This window comes from Vigna umbellata, chromosome 8, assembly GCF_029865625.1.
Source record: "Vigna umbellata cultivar VRB3 chromosome 8, Vumbellata_1.0, whole genome shotgun sequence".
Lineage (NCBI taxonomy): Eukaryota > Viridiplantae > Streptophyta > Magnoliopsida > Fabales > Fabaceae > Vigna > Vigna umbellata.
The window spans coordinates 34,520,480-34,537,253 of NC_142172.1; the positions used below are offsets into that span (position 1 = coordinate 34,520,480).

Consider the following 16,774-nt stretch of genomic DNA (forward strand, 5'->3'; position numbering starts at 1 on the left):
AAGTTTGATGAGATTCTATAGTGGTTGCACTTTATAATTTTTTATTTGTATTTTCATATTTATATATAAAAAATATTTTAATTATGTGATCAATTATTTTATTCTTAGAATTTATAATCTTCTGCTAAACAGTATATTCTAATAAGTTTTTTTTTTTTGTATAAACCTAGATCATGATTAAGGGTGTATTAGAAATGTTCTTAATTAATCACCTTATGCATTTGGAACCAATACATGAACTTGGTAAGTGGGTTTTTTAATGGTTTGTTTTTCACGACAAAGATAATATGTAAGTTGTGGGAATTGTCAATAATTCTGATATAAAACTCACTCAACTCAACACAGAAAAGTTACCAAGTTACTGAAAATTACATAGTTAACAACTGATACAAAGCCAAATTTATAATGTCAGATAATCTTATTTCATTATAAATTAGATAAGAAACCCAAAATTATTATTTAATTCCTTCTAATAAATATATATATATATATATATATATATATATATATATATATATATTCTTTCGCCTATAGAAGAAGTTTACATATTAGATTTATTAATGCATTTTTTAAATTAGTTATAAGATTGCATTTAAAATAAGTTGAATATTATTGTGAAGATTATGGTTATGTTAGGAAGTAAAGTATTTGAGCGTAGCTATAAACATTTGAAAGAGAAGGGAAGGGAATAAAAAGGGAAGAGCGGGATGCATAGTGATTAGGAACCACGAGTTGGCGCGAAAGCAAAGGGAAGAAGAAGAAAGTGCCGAAGTTGAAGGGCATTGCGAAGAATGTCTTCTCATGGATCCAGACCCACACCCTCACCCTCATCCTCACCTACATTCACTTCCACTTCTTTCTCCTTTCATTTTCCCTTTTCTCTCACTTTCATCTTCACCCTTTCTCACTTTCATCTTCACCCTTTCTCACTTTCTTAACACATTTCATTCTAATAGCACGATCAGATCCCTAACTTTTATCCTTCTCTTTATGAACCGCGACGATGGTATGCTTCTAATTCAAACACTCATCTCGCCATTTTCAATTTTCTTCATTCTCAATTAATGCGTTTTTCTTTCTATTTAGTTAGTCGCATGCGCAATCAACACAGGTCTCTCATGCGATCACCTGTTTGTTTTATATTTAAAAAAAGAATACTCGCGTATGCGATGGAATTGAAAATACTTAAATGTCAACGATGTAATGAAACTATGGACTAGATGCCTGAGAATGTGTTAAGTCACGTGATTCTATGCAATTCATACCTGTTTTATATAGTGATCCTCTTCCATGATTAATGCACATTGGGATCTTGGATAAGTATGGGAAAAAGGATTGGAGAGTTTACTGGTTAAAGCTCTAGGATAAAACTTTTGTATAGTTTCTTAGGTGTTTTTAGTGTTGTTTTTTTTCTTTTAATAAGAATTCAGAGATGTTGCATTCAGATGGAGTTGGGCTACTTAGGCAGCATGCTCAGATATATCATGCCAGCAGTGGATAAATTATGAAACAAAAAGTGATCCATCATTAAATGCTTGCAGACAAATTTCACTTGGTTTGTTCTGTGTGAAGTGGATGGATTGGACATGTTATCCAGATGTGTTAGAGAAGGGGTTAATTTTTTAAACTTTTATTCTTTTGGTAGCAATGGGTCGAAGAAATTTTGATTTAATTGGCATATCAAGTTTCAAATTAATATTGAGTTCAAGATCCTGAATTGTGGGTTGTGCCTCGTGATTGTTTATGCCTAAAAAAAGTTGAACTTCTACTTCTGAAAAGCATTGATTTAGATTTGTAGATTCTGATTTCTTGTAAAGCAATTTTTTCGAGATGTCAAAATTTAATATCTCTCTATCTATGTGTAGAAACGGGTGTATTGGGAAAGAAATATGATATGTTGTCTTTCAGCCAGTAGCTAACTTTGATTAAGCTGCTGACTTTTCTACAATGTGGTATCCACTTGGTTGTTAGGCTACTGTTTGTGAAAATTATGCTAAAACATTCTGATTTATTTTATTTGGCTGTTAGTATTACTGATCCTGTGTAACTAACTATAAGAAAGAAACTTGTGCTATTGGTATACATATTTTAGTTTAGTTTGGAATTTTTAGATCTTTCTAGGCACACATTATGGGAGAAATGGATGTACAATTCTTGCTAGCTTTTCTTGCGGACAAGATAATATAGTAGTACATATTTAGACCGTTATGAGATCTTAGATAATTGTAATAAAAGATTATTCCATATCTCCATCTGCAGGGGACTCCCGTGAATATTATTGTGGGTTCTCATGTCTGGATTGAAGACCCAGAGGTATCTTGGATTGATGGACAGGTATTAAAAATCAATGGAAAGGATGCTGAAATTGAAACTACCAATGGAAAAAAGGTTTGTAGACTGTCAGAGTGCCATTTACTTGGTTCCGTATTTTATAGTATTATATTTTTTTGCCTTTTATCCAATCTATTTTGAGAAGAAGATTGGTAGGTTTATTGCCAATTTTGGTCATTGATAAGCGGCATCCTGTCTTGATAAATAAGACTTTGGCTTATTGTATGACAACAGTTAAATGGTTTACCTCTCATTTAGGCGTGGTGAAATGTTAAGGGAAGGGTTTGACCACATTTTTTTTTCCTATATACTAGTTTTCGGAAACAAAAAATTTGCTGCCCCTCTACAAACAAGTTTACATTGTGTCCCCATGTTATTTATTCTCACACGTAGAAACTGCTTACACGATGATCAACTTAAGAGAAAGCACTGCTAATCAGCTGTATCTTAGCTTCAAGTAGATCACAAAATGTGTAAAAAAGCTTAAGAAAAACTAAAAAGTAACGAGATCCATAAACAAGCCTTCTTTCTTTCATTATTGAACTGAACTTCCCAGCTTGGTATTCAAGTTATCACTGTGATCCATCAAAAGTTGTATTAATTAATTTTTTCATGTTGAAAATCCACCATCAAAGTCATTGGAGTCTTGAATTAATTTATCGCTGTCAGTTTCTTTACTGTATTCCTGCTTTATGTTTACTGATGAACTCTGTAGTAAAAAAATTAATTATTATTTGTTGACTTCTAAAGGCATTTTACCTCATTAATTGATGAAGAACTCACATTTTCTCATGCTTCTATTTCCAACTGATAATCTGCAAATTTTACCGTGACTTATTAGGCCAAAGGTTACTTCTGAATTATTACTTGTTCTTCTATTTTGGCTATTTCAAGGTCAATGCAAATTTATCAAAAATATATCCTAAGGACATGGAAGCTCCTCCTGGTGGAGTGGATGATATGACTAAACTGTCCTATTTGCATGAGCCTGGAGTCCTGCAGAACTTGAAGGCTAGATATGAATTGAATGAAATATACGTAAGGATTTCTTCCCTTTAATGTGATGAGTGATGAGATACAGTGAAGTTTATAAGTGAAAAAGTTGCTACCAATGGTTTTGGCAGACTTATACTGGAAATATTCTGATTGCTATAAATCCATTCCAAAGACTACCTCATATTTATGGTGCGCACATGATGCAACAATACAAGGGAGCACCATTTGGAGAATTAAGCCCTCATGTATTTGCAGTTGCTGATGTTGCATATAGGTAATCTTAATCTTTTTCCCTAAAGATTGAAGTTTTTTTTTCTATAATTGAAGCAAATATTAAATTGATGTTTTTTTTAATAACAGGGCGATGATTAATGAAAAAAAAAGCAATTCAATTCTAGTCAGTGGGGAAAGTGGAGCTGGTAAAACTGAAACGACAAAAATGCTTATGCAGTACCTTGCTTTCTTAGGTGGTAGGGCTGGTACCGAAGGACGGACAGTTGAACAACAAGTTCTTGAAGTATGATTGAATTAATAATACTCATTTTTTTAACTCCAGAATTCCCATTCTCATGCTCCCTCCCCCTCCCGAATAACTTTCCTTTTCCTTATCTTCTGATATGAACTCATTCAAGACTTCCATATTGATTGATTTGAGTGCAGTCAAATCCAGTTCTGGAAGCATTTGGAAATGCTAAAACTGTTAGGAATAACAATTCTAGGTGAGTCTATAGTGTGGTAAATAACGAATTTTGTGGGTTTTATTCTCTATGATTTCTGGTTTATAAATTATCTTTTGTATCAGTTTTTTTGACATGTGGGCCATGAAGGATTCCCTGTGCTTCCTTCGTACTGCTTGTCTGAAATTATGGATAAACTGTGCCTCCGTTATTTTTCTCATTTCATTACTTTTAGTATATGATGTCATATTGCCAAAAGTCATAATTTTAAGAAGGGAAGTTAGAATGATGCCTTTCTTAATCAAGTTTTTGTTCCAGAAAAGAATTTATATTTTGCTAATATTACCTGCTACATGATACTGAATGTGCAAGCTATTACCAAAGAGTTGGTTTCAAATTCTCCTAGTGTTAATGGTGCAGTCGATTTGGTAAATTTGTTGAGATCCAATTTGATAAAAGTGGAAGAATATCAGGAGCAGCCATCCGAACATATCTTCTAGAGAGATCTCGGGTTTGCCAAATTAATGATCCTGAAAGGAATTACCATTGCTTTTATCTTCTTTGTGCTGCACCGCACGAGGTGGCTTTCTGTCTATCATCTACTTACTGCGGATTCTCTTAATTATGTAAAGTCATTGGAAATTCTTCTAACAGGAAATTGAGAAATACAAATTAGGAAATCCTAAATCATTTCACTACCTTAACCAGTCAAAATGCTATGAACTGGCTGATGTAAGTGATGCTCGTGAATATCTTGCCACTCGAAGAGCTATGGATATTGTTGGAATAAGTCAAAAAGATCAGGTATTTCCTCAAGAATAGCAAATTTAGCTTCTTTCTTGCTAGAATATAGAATGATTATTTTCCACCTCTCTGATTTGTCCTGTTTCTTGTTCTCAGGAAGCCATTTTCAGAGTTGTTGCTGCAATTCTTCATATTGGTAATATTGAATTCACCAAAGGAAAAGATGTTGACTCGTCGGTTCCAAAAGATGATAATGCCAAATTCCACCTAAAAACAACTGCTGAGCTTCTCATGTATGGTCATTGTTGTATCATTACTTGTGTTTGTATGGTTTATAGTTTCTTTAAGATGATTTCAATATTGGATCAGGTGTGATGCTGATGCCTTGGAAGATGCGTTATGTAAGCGTGTCATGATCACCCCTGAAGAAGTTATAAAAAGGAGCCTTGACCCCCAAAGTGCAGCGGTGAGTAGAGATGGATTGGCAAAAACAATTTATTCTCGGCTATTTGACTGGTAAGATACTGAAAATGGACATACAGTCATCTTTTAGAGTCTAATTAGTAAGATACGCTGAATATAAGGATGCAGGGTTCTGGTTTTGATTCCTGAGTCATTTATGTTTTTTTCTAACAGGCTGGTGGACAAGATAAATAATTCAATCGGACAAGACCCCAAATCTAAATCTTTGATTGGGGTCCTTGATATCTATGGTTTTGAAAGTTTTAAAGCTAACAGGTAATATATAGTTTTGAAGAATAAACATATCTATCCATTAGTATGTCCACAAGAGTGTATTACTGAAGATATTGAAAGCAACTACCTCTACTTGTTCTCAAGTTTCAATCTTTTGTAACTTATTTTCAGTTTATCATGCTCTGCAGTTTCGAGCAATTTTGCATTAATTTCACAAATGAGAAGTTGCAGCAACATTTCAATCAGGCAAAGTCTAAGAACAAATATGCACTTCAAGTTTCTTTGTTATTTCTGTATTTAATATGATTAAGATGATGGCTTTCAGCACGTGTTTAAAATGGAACAAGAAGAATATACAAAGGAGGAGATCAATTGGAGCTACATTGAATTTGTTGACAATCAAGATGTTTTGGACCTTATTGAGAAGGTTTTCTTTTTATCCTTATTTCCCACTTTCTTCTAGAGACTGAGTATATTAACTCTTTTTTAGTCGGAAGTCTTCTATTTAATTGTTCATATCATTAATGAAACTGAAAGGTAGTGTTTTTTATATGCTTAATGATGATATGTACAATGCTCGCTTTTTTAACTATCTAATATAGGTTCTTCCCACTGTCTATTTGGTGTGACAATACATTTCCTATTAATAATGAATGCTCGATTGATCCAAGTTGGAAAAGGTTGACAAAATTCACAGAACAGCGGCGTACATGTAGAAAGTAAGAGAAGCAGGGGAACAGGAATGTGTGATGAAAATAAAATTGGTTTACGAGTTTCTTTTTTGCTTCTTTGGAACTGAACTGTGATATCTTTATTATGTATTATTGGAGTAATTACACAATCTATATTATTTTGATGAAAGTAAATTTACAATTAAGGAATTTCTATTTCTAAGTAGTCTTCCATCATGTTATTACTTTGGGCCCATTTTACATCCTAGTTCAGTCCTTCGTTAGGCTTTTCCTGCCTTTTGTTCTTGTTATACTTTTACATTGATTTTGCTTTTGCAGAAACCTGGAGGAATCATTGCTCTCCTCGATGAAGCTTGGTAAAATATTGTTTTTTGCTCCTGTGAACTTCTTCCTTTTCATGGCTTGCTTGATGATTTTAATTTTTAACCTTTAGTTTGTAAAAGTAGACATGATCCAGTTTTTTTTTCTGGTTTCTTAAAATCTATAGCTCCTTGTTAAATAACATAACCTATATCCATCATTCATGCCATTAACTTCTGCCTTTGTCTTTCAGCATGTTCCCAAAATCAACTCATGAAACATTTGCAAACAAGCTTTATCAAACATTTAAGAATCACAAGCGCTTTATTAAGCCAAAATTGTCTCGAACGGATTTCACAATTGCTCATTATGCTGGGGAGGTATGACTGATCTCAACATTCGCTGCTGCCAAAATGAGACATTGTTGTTTTTTCAAATTGAACCTCGTCGATTTGCAGGTACTATACCAGTCTGAGCAATTCTTAGACAAAAACAAGGATTATGTGGTTCCAGAACATCAAGATTTATTGAGTGCTTCCAAATGTTCTTTTGTATCTGGCCTTTTTCCACCACTTCCAGAAGAGACGTCAAAATCTTCCAAATTTTCTTCAATTGGTTCTCGTTTTAAGGTATTCTTTTCCATGTCTTCATTGTAAACTTTAGGACTTCATTGTAATCAAGATTTTAAGGAATCATTCAAATAATGAAGATGTGAACAAGCTCCCTTCACTACCTACAAAAATTGAACTGCATTCTTATTATCTAGAAGCTAATAAATTCTGAATGGTGCAGCTTCAACTACAAAGCCTAATGGACACATTAAATTCTACAGAACCCCATTACATTAGATGTGTGAAACCAAACAACCTCCTCAAGCCTGCAATTTTTGAGAATATCAATATTATGCAACAACTTCGTTGTGGTGTGAGTATGCTTTTATGTATTTCCTTTATTTCATTGTTTAGAAGATGGTTTTTGCAAAGTATATCTGTAATTCCTTGAAGTCTTTATCCCATCCGCTGTTCCTAACTCTTGCCCCTATAGGGTGTCTTGGAGGCAATCAGAATCAGTTGTGCTGGCTACCCTACTCGTCGTGCTTTCTTTGAATTTATAAACAGATTTGGCATCCTTGCCCCAGAGACCATGGAAGCAAAGTAAGCATTCTTTTATTTTATCTTCTATGCTTGGGAGGAAACGTTTGGCTTTGACTTTTAAAACATTTTGTACCAAACTTGGGCATGGTGCTAATGTCAAGTTTTTCACCTGTGGGTAGCTGCGATGAAAAAACTGCTTGCCAAAAGATTCTGGAAAAGATGGAGCTTAAAGGATATCAGGTAACATGATGTATTGCACAAGAATAATTATTGTTCTTGTTCTTGTCGGGTTGTTCATACCTCTGCTGTAAATCCCTCTAGGCCCTGGGAACAACTATTATCCGTGTACATTTTCAGCAGTAATTTTTAATGGCTCTTTCAGACTTAACTATCTAAGATTATCTGGGGCCTTGTATGTCATAACGTGCATATATCTATAATATTTATGCCCTGCTCATATGTTTTCTGGTTGGCTTCAAATGTTGTAGATTGGAAAAACAAAAGTATTCTTGAGAGCAGGTCAGATGGCTGAATTAGATGCTCGGAGAGCTCAAGTACTTAGTAATGCAGCAAAAGTTATCCAACGACGTGTACGAACCCATCAAGCACGCAGACACTATCTTGCATTGCGTAAGAAGACCATATACGTGCAGTCTCGGTGGAGAGGTAAATTGTTTCAATAGGGAAATAACCTGATTAATTCGTTAGGATAAATGCAGCCATGTTCATAGCATGACGTCCCTAACTAGCACATATATCTTAGATCTGTAGGAGACCTCATTACTTGATGTTATTCTTAAGATATATGATATATTATCTATAGGAAGACTTGCATGTAAACTCTATGAGCATCTGAGAAGGGAAGCTGCTGCTGTGAAAATTCAAAAGAACATACGTAGACATGAAGCTAGGAAAGCCTATAAAGAACTTCAGGCGGCAGTACTTACACTGCAACGAGCTATAAGGGCCACTGCTGCTCGCAAGGACTTCAGATTTAGGAAGCAGACTAAAGCTTCCATCATCATTCAGGTTTGGTCAAGTACTAAATGGTTTGGATCATCCTCTAGAGCAATCAGTGTTCAATAATTTTCTCTCTAAAAAATTGTAGGCTCGGTGGCGGTGTCACAAAGCTGCCATATATTATAAGAGGCTGAAGAAAGGTACAATAGTTACACAGTGCAGATGGAGGGGGCGTGTATCCAGGAGAGAACTTAGGAAACTGAAAATGGTATGTTTTTATGTCTACCATGATTGTTATAGAGATTAAGTAGACCCTTCAAATATATATATATATATATATAAGCAACATGTTCTTCCTACATAGCTTATGGAACAAAAGGAAAAGGATACTATTTGTCACCCAATTAATTTGTTTTATTGTGAAGTTGAGTTTTAAATCATAAAAGTAAATACAAACAATATTTATATTTTTTTGTTTCATCCTCATAGTCGGTGTCATCATCATTATCCTTTTAGTAAGAAAAACAGCATAAGAATACAAAACTCACGATTTACCAAGATTGAAATTGGCCTTAACTTTTTACTTGTGATTATAGAAGACATAAAATTGTCCCCTTTTTATTTCGATTTCATAAGCCACTATCATTTGTATTTTGAAAGAAATGAAACAGATACAAAATAGACCTTTGAGAAATTTACAAAATAGAATATCGCATCCACAATGGATTTGAGCAAAGAGTATTGTGATATTTTATTTCTTTCCTTTTTATGATATGAAAGATTAAGATTCCACATCGACTAGAAATAAGATAAGTTTATAGTATATGAGTGGTTGTAAATCACACCTTACAAGCCAGTTTTATGGGGCTGAGTTAGGTTTAAAATTCATTTTTTAATATGGTATCAGAGTCATGGTTAGAGTCTATTGTAGCGAAATTTGATGTTTGTTGAGTGTATTGTTCCACCTGCCATTGGACCACCCATTAATGTTTAGTGAGGTGGACTTTAAGTCTAACTCAATATTGTTTTATGGTAACATAAGTAGCATAAACGTCACCTTTCCAATATAGTTTTCTGGTTTCGTTATATCCTTATAATTTTTTTCTCTCTAAGTTGACATTTGTTTCCATTTGCTATAGGCTGCAAAAGAAACTGGTGCCTTACAAGAAGCAAAGGATAAACTTGAAAAACGAGTGGAGGAACTAACATGGCGTCTCCAACTAGAAAAAGGTTTAAAGGTAAGATCTGTGGATAGATATACTTTTGGAAGGATTCTGTTGTTGTGATGATCTCTTGTACAAATATGAAATAAGAAAAAGGTTAAAAAGGAAAAATTTGCAAGTTACTAAGTACCCTTGCAACTGGTAAGGCATAAAGTAAGCCATGTGGAATCATGTGCAGACAAATTTGGAAGAATCCAAAGCTCAGGAGATAGCAAAACTGCAGAATTCATTGCAGGAGTTGCAGATCAAATATGAAGAAACTAATGCTCTGCTCATTAAAGAGAGAGAGAATGTAAAGAAAGTTGTTGAAGAAGAACCTCCTGTCATTAAAGAAACACAGGTTATTGTTGAAGATACACAGAAGATTGAGACACTGACAGCAGAAATTGAGAGCCTAAAGGTAAGAAAGTTCAGTCATAGGAGATCAAATTTCCTATTAGGTAAACCTTATTTCAAGGATGCATCATTTTCTATACAAAATGCTTCATTTAAAATTTAAAGCTTTTATTTCTAACATTATTTTTTTCAGTGATATACGACTTATATCATTCCTAGAATTGTATATTAATTTTGTAGCCTCTTTTTCTTCATTGCTTAGTTGGTAAAGGAAAAAAAAAACATCAGATCTGGAATTTGTTATATCTGATTGAGGACCATAAAGAATGTCAATGTGAGGATGTTATTCAAATTATATATTTTTGTTCCGGACATGTATCCAATTATGCAACCTAGCCTTTATATGGAACTATGGCTTATTTTGGATATTCTTGGTGAGCATTTATAAGAAATTAATGAAAGAGATTGTAAAAAAATTGAGGTGCATGATTTTATTAATTATGGGAGAAGTTTGATTAACTTTGTCTTATTTTCTTCCCTTAAATGTACTTGTTGAAAAGTTCATCCAAACTAGGCCTAATATGCAACTCATCAAACATGTTTTCAGAACTTGATGAGACCTATTGTGTTAAGAAATCACAAGAACCATAACAAAGGATTAGAAGTTGTGTTTGGAAAAATTGAACTGCTCTCGTCGTGCTAGTCTTATTAAATGCCATTCAGCATCTTTTCAAGATAGACATTCTAGGAGATCTTGGAAATACTTAGTGCAGATTTATTAGAAAGCAAATATATTCATAAGATTATGACTATGCAGTATATATAGTTGGGACAACCAACAAAAAATTTTGGCAATAAGAAACCTGTGCTTCTGTCTTCATAGCCTTGGTAAAAATATCAGCTACTTGTAGTGAAGTAGATGTGTGAGCAAGATGTATAACGAGACTGGCCAAGGCTTCTCTGATATGAAGCTGATCCACCTGTGTTTTTTGTTATCATGAAACACCACTAGTAGTCTAGATTATTCTTTACTTCATTAACACTCTGAAGATCCTTAATATAAGGGGATACAACAAAGCAAGTTTCTCTCTGGTTGATTTAGGGAACAGCAAGATAATTTTTCATTCTCTTCAAATTAGAAATATTATCAAATCAAGTTCTTCATTATGGAAGAAAAATATAGTTAATGCTTGTTGATAGAGTGATGTTCTTCACACACAAAATGTCCTTTGACGAGTGCACATTGAACTAAAACTTACGTCAATTATGAATGATTGTGAAGAATGAGGCTGGTTAGGAGCTTCCATACTATGTTTAAATGTACTGAATGTCAAGCATGATTGCACTAAAATTTACTAGTAAATTTCATGTTATGGAGCTTCCATACCATGTAAAAATGTCAAGAACAAATCATTTAAATAATTGAGAGGTTAGGTGGAGGCACTTAGCCGCAGGTTATATCTCTACTCAAATAACTTGCATTAGGATTATATATTTGATTGGATGGACTAATAAGAGTGCAAAAATAATATAACGAAAATGTTTATGTTTCTGAATGTCTTTAGATAATTTTATTAAAAACTGATGATGGAGCATAATTTTTGTCCAAAGTTTATATATACCAATGTTTGTTTAGCAGCATATAGTGGTAATCTCATCTAAAGTGATTTGTGTTGGCTTTATCTTCACACAGACCTCGCTTGAGTCAGAGAAACAGAAATCTGATGACTTTGAAAGAAAATACAATGAAGCCCAAGCTTGTAGGGAAGAGAGAGGTAAAAAAATAGAAGACATGGAGAAGAAGGGTCGTCAGCTTCAAGAATCATTGACTAGGTAACATAAATAATGAATAACCTAATGTAGTTCTTTTTGTTAGCTGTGACCAAGAAGTCATTAGCACAAATCTTGGATAGAGTCTCTGTTCATGGGGGCAAGACTGTGTACATTTACTATCCCCAGACCCTACTAGGTAGTGGGAGCCTTGTTCACTGGGTCACCCTTTAATCAGTGGTGATCTACCTTGAAAATATTGGATGGCTTGTCTAAACTTGTGAGCCAAATTCTTGGTTGTAGAGACTTCCTTTCTCGTAAAATGTTCCATAATATCATTGGCTAGCTGTTTAAAAACTTATCTTTATCTTTCCTTGATATCTCAGAATATATTATATCTAATTTAAAATTGTCCATCATATCATGCCTACTCTTAATTAACTGAAATCTCATAATTCTATGATTAGGCTAGAAGAGAAGATTACTAATTTAGAATCAGAGAATCAGGTACTACGTCAACAAGCTGTGTCCATGGCACCTAACAAGTTCCTTTCAGGTCGTTCAAGATCAATCATCCAGGTAATCCCCCGATAAAAAATATTATGCATGGAAACAATAATAAGCCTGACATTGATTTAACGGGGTTTCTTGTCTGTCTATATAGAGAACTGAAAGTGGTCATATTATACCGGAAGCAAAGACACCTGTGGTAAATAAATACATCTATTATAAATTCATTGTTATTGCTTTTGGGTACGTCTATATGGATTTGACTTTTTCTTGTCCACCTAATAGTCTAATCAGGAAATGCATAGTGCATCAATGCACCGGAGGGAACCCTCTGACGGTTTGGATGATAAACCACAAAAGTCACTAAATGAGAAACAACAGGAGAATCAAGAGTTACTCATCAGATGTATTGCACAACATCTTGGCTTTGCTGGGAACAGGCCAATTGCTGCCTGTATCATATACAAATGCCTTTTGCACTGGCGATCTTTTGAAGTTGAGCGTACTAGTGTTTTTGATCGTATCATCCAAACTATTGGCCATGCAATTGAGGTGTGAAAAAGGCAACTTCCACATGCTAGTGCCCTCTTTTTCTTGTTCCTCTCAGCTTAACACTTTCAAGTTGCTGATAGATTCCATTCGAATTTCAGACCCAGGATAATAATGATGTCTTGGCTTATTGGTTATCCAATGCCTCTACACTTCTCTTGTTACTCCAGCGCACACTCAAGGCTAGTGGTGCTGCTGGAATGGCTCCGCAACGCCGCCGTTCTTCATCTGCAACCTTGTTTGGGAGGATGACTCAAGTAAGTATAGCTTCTGATTTCAATGAACTGTTTCCCAATGGAAATCTTTTGTTCTTCAGGTAAGCATAGTTCCCTTTTTCCAGAGTTTCCGTGGAACTCCAGCTGGAGTAAACCTTTCCCTAGTCAATGGTAGCGCAAGCAGAGGAGTAGATACATTAAGACAAGTTGAAGCCAAGTACCCTGCCCTGCTTTTCAAACAGCAGCTTACAGCATATGTGGAAAAGATATATGGAATGATTCGTGATAATTTGAAGAAAGAAATTTCTCCCTTGCTCGGATTATGCATCCAGGTTTGACAGTTTATTCCTTAATGTGTAGATTCTACAAACTGGTCTATAATGCAGGCTTTAAAATTATAATTTTTTTTCCAATTTATACATTTCACATTTCCCTGGAATATCATTCATTTAAAACATCACTGTTGGTATGTGACGATATAGGCACCAAGAACATCGAGAGCAAGCCTTGTTAAGGGATCATCACGTTCTGTTGCAAACACTGAAGCCCAGCGTGCCTTGATTGCTCACTGGCAGGGGATAGTGAAGAGCCTAGGAAACTTTCTAAACACTTTGAAAGCTAACCATGTTAGTATAATCCTTTTGGAAGTATTCTTTCTGTGCTTTTGCCTCATAGCAATATGTGCCAGTAATACTTGCTCTTTACATATAATTTTGGTGCCGTTAAATATAGTGTGATAAAATTACGTATACCTCTATTGAATTCAATAAAATTACATGACCTCCCCCTATTGTTTCTCAATTTACATACTTTTTCTTTACTTTGATTTTAAATAAAGGGAGATTTATTTTGATAATTCACTTATAGGTTCGAATAAATTTTTGAACAAAAGGTTGGTCTTCATAATTTGGTCCCAGACACGTCTGCATAATATGTTCTTCTAACATTACTTTATTTTCCTTTCTTTGGAAGTTGTTATATTTTCATTTATTCAATGCTGTAATTTCTCGCGGCTTAATTTTTGCAGGTTCCTCCCTTTTTAGTTCGTAAGGTGTTCACGCAAATTTTTTCTTTCATCAATGTACAATTGTTTAATAGGTTGGTTTTTTCTGCACTTCTAATATCCCGTTTTAAACTTGTGTTCAGTAAATTGGAATTTTCATTTTAATCGTCTCATTTTTTTGTTAGTCTTCTTTTACGACGGGAGTGCTGCTCATTTAGTAACGGAGAATATGTCAAAGCTGGTCTGGCTGAATTGGAGCATTGGTGTTATAAGGCAACAGATGAGGTGCATTAACTTTGCACTGCTGTTCTCTTCAGTTCTTTTAACTACATGTACTAATATCTTCGGCCCTCCAAAAAAATTTCAGTATGCAGGTTCTGCCTGGGATGAGCTCAAACATATTAGACAAGCTATTGGATTTCTGGTATCGGTCTATATTTTGCTATCAACCGTCTGGCTCTCATTTTTGCAAATTGTCAGAGATATGGTACAAATGATTTTTCCTTTGTTTTAGGTCATTCATCAGAAACCAAAGAAAACATTGGATGAAATAAGCCATGACCTGTGCCCAGTAAGTAGAAAAAATATTTGTCATTGAAAGTTCACTTTATGGTATAGTTACCATTATCAGTTCCTGTGTACAGGTCCTTAGTATACAGCAACTATATCGTATAAGCACCATGTACTGGGATGACAAATATGGAACGCATAGTGTGTCTTCTGATGTAAGTTTTTACAGAAAAGTTTTACTTAAGCTCTATAAAATCATCCAGTACCATAATTTCAAACATAAGATGTACAGAAAAGCCACGCTGAGCTTTGCGGTATTAATGTTTTCATCTAGGTCATATCCAACATGAGAGTATTGATGACTGAAGATTCAAATAATGCAGTTAGTAACTCTTTCCTGTTGGATGATGATTCAAGGTCAGTCAGATATCATTAGTTCTTTTGTAGTTGCTGAGGTTTTCCTATTTTTAATATTCCAGCAAAATATCACTCACTTTTAATTCTTACTGATTAGTTTAACCATGATGCACTGAACCTAAATAAAGAAAAATATAAAACTGAGTTAAGCTTGTGGCAGTCCTGAAGTTTTCAATTTGTAATCCCTGACTTTAATTATTCTCAAATTCAAAGTTGTGATCCCTGACTTGACCAGAATAACACACGCTCACACGGAATATACAGTTTTCTCATGTATAAGCTACCAAGCTTATAATCACATGCATTCAGCTGAAACCTCACTTCAAGATTACTTTGTTGTGTCCCGAGGCAGAAAGCCTGCTTGGTAAAGCGATTTTAAGGACAATGTTTCTTTTTTCCAGAAATATTGTAGAAAAGGGAAATAAATAAATCAAGTTCCAAAATATGCTAATCTGGACATTAAGTGGGGGCCAAGGCGTAGTTCGGATTAACTTGTTCGAGGTTTTTAATTATGAAAACTTAATATGATTGCAAGCAAGAATGTCATGTTTTTGTGAATTTACTGATGCCGACGAACAATTTGGACGAGGGTGCTTCTAAAAAATTATAGTGGTGTAAGCTGATTTTATGTAAAGTTTAAAGTTTAATTTACATTTATTTTATATTTTACTCTTACATGTTTTTGATGAAAAGTTTATCCATATTGACTCTAATACTAGTTTGAGAAGCCTGTATTCTTAATAAATCCTCTTGAAATGACATTTTATCATTAACCATATCAAAACGTGTATTTTGTGCAGCATTCCGTTTTCTGTTGATGACATATCGAAATCAATGGAACAGATAGATATTGCAGATATAGAGCCCCCGCCACTAATTCGTGAAAATTCAGGCTTTAGCTTTTTGTTGCCGCGCCCAGATTGAGAGCTTTTGGTGTAGATTTTGATCCACCAGTATTGTTGCCCACCACCATGGAGTTACCAAGTCACATCAGTTAGATGCTATCATGGTTGTGCTTGAACTGTTGACTTTGGTTGTCTGAACAGGTCATTGTATTAAACATACCAAAATTTACATCTCAGGGATGGATGACAAAACATAGATCATCACGTCGTGCAAGTGGATTTTTGGGCTGAGGGTAAAAGGAATAATACTGTAATAGCCTTTTTCGATAAAGTTTTCATCCTCATTTTTTATGAACCTTTTTAGTTCTGAGCACTTTGTTTTGCTTGGAATAAGATTTTGTATCTAGAAAGAAGTATAGGAATTTTACCCAACTATGATAGTGAATGAAGTCCATGACCATGGCTTAGAATGTGGTAACAAAAGTTCATTTTTTATATGGGCATGTTCCGTCGTACATTTTTCATTGCTTTCGATTTCTTATTTTATCCTATCACGACGAATTCTCGAATAATGAATCCATAATTATAACAATTGGAGAAATACATTTGGAAACTTTTGATACGTGTAAGTTGCAGAAATTTGCCAAAAATGGTTGAAAATCAAAATAAATAAAAGCTTCGCTAGAAGGAAACTAATGGGACTGTCGTTGGCTTCTCTGGTGCATAGAACATGGTGCTCCATTTTCAAAAGGTACATATTTTCCTAGACACATTTCTCATTTCCCAAACGCTTTGTCTTCTTATGTTTTGTCTTCTCTCTCATTCCATGCCTTTGTCACTGCAAACTCTAAGATGCACCATTTTAAGGTTTGTCCAAATGGTGATACAATGCACTGTAAAATGCTT

The 16,774-nt window shown here is 34.4% G+C and overlaps 1 protein-coding gene across 2 annotated transcripts; it reads left to right on the forward strand.

Annotated features, from left to right (window-relative positions):
• The first annotated feature begins 678 nt into the window (after nt 1-678).
• On the forward strand, nt 679-16,365 carry LOC124841091 (myosin-11-like). Of its 2 annotated transcripts, XM_088096803.1 has the most exons (38): nt 681-1,006; nt 2,260-2,388; nt 3,226-3,369; nt 3,456-3,601; nt 3,688-3,844; nt 3,988-4,046; nt 4,425-4,584; nt 4,659-4,808; nt 4,905-5,041; nt 5,118-5,264; nt 5,385-5,486; nt 5,633-5,690; nt 5,770-5,871; nt 6,455-6,492; nt 6,690-6,816; nt 6,895-7,065; nt 7,229-7,360; nt 7,481-7,590; nt 7,710-7,770; nt 8,019-8,196; nt 8,354-8,559; nt 8,639-8,758; nt 9,630-9,728; nt 9,892-10,113; nt 11,743-11,882; nt 12,287-12,398; nt 12,484-12,528; nt 12,615-12,881; nt 12,980-13,135; nt 13,219-13,425; nt 13,576-13,719; nt 14,121-14,191; nt 14,282-14,381; nt 14,464-14,520; nt 14,611-14,667; nt 14,741-14,821; nt 14,941-15,023; nt 15,824-16,365. In XM_088096803.1, exons 1-38 carry the CDS (start codon nt 1,004-1,006, stop codon nt 15,945-15,947), a joined length of 4,602 nt encoding a protein of 1,533 aa, XP_087952929.1. In that variant the 5' UTR covers nt 681-1,003; the 3' UTR covers nt 15,948-16,365. The 2 variants fall into 2 exon arrangements, 1 of the variants encoding a protein (XP_087952929.1); XR_015781624.1 differs by lacking the exon at nt 15,824-16,365 and having other exon boundaries at nt 679-1,006; nt 14,728-14,821; nt 14,941-14,991.
• Nucleotides 16,366-16,774: the final 409 nt, after the last annotated feature.

Bases quoted from the DNA above. Each gene is read 5' to 3' on its own strand.
- LOC124841091 (XM_088096803.1), top strand. The intron at 14,192-14,281 runs GTTGGTTTTTTC...TTTTTTTGTTAG, and splicing joins AATGTACAATTGTTTAATAG to TCTTCTTTTACGACGGGAGT. The intron at 15,024-15,823 runs GTCAGTCAGATA...TATTTTGTGCAG, and splicing joins CTGTTGGATGATGATTCAAG to CATTCCGTTTTCTGTTGATG.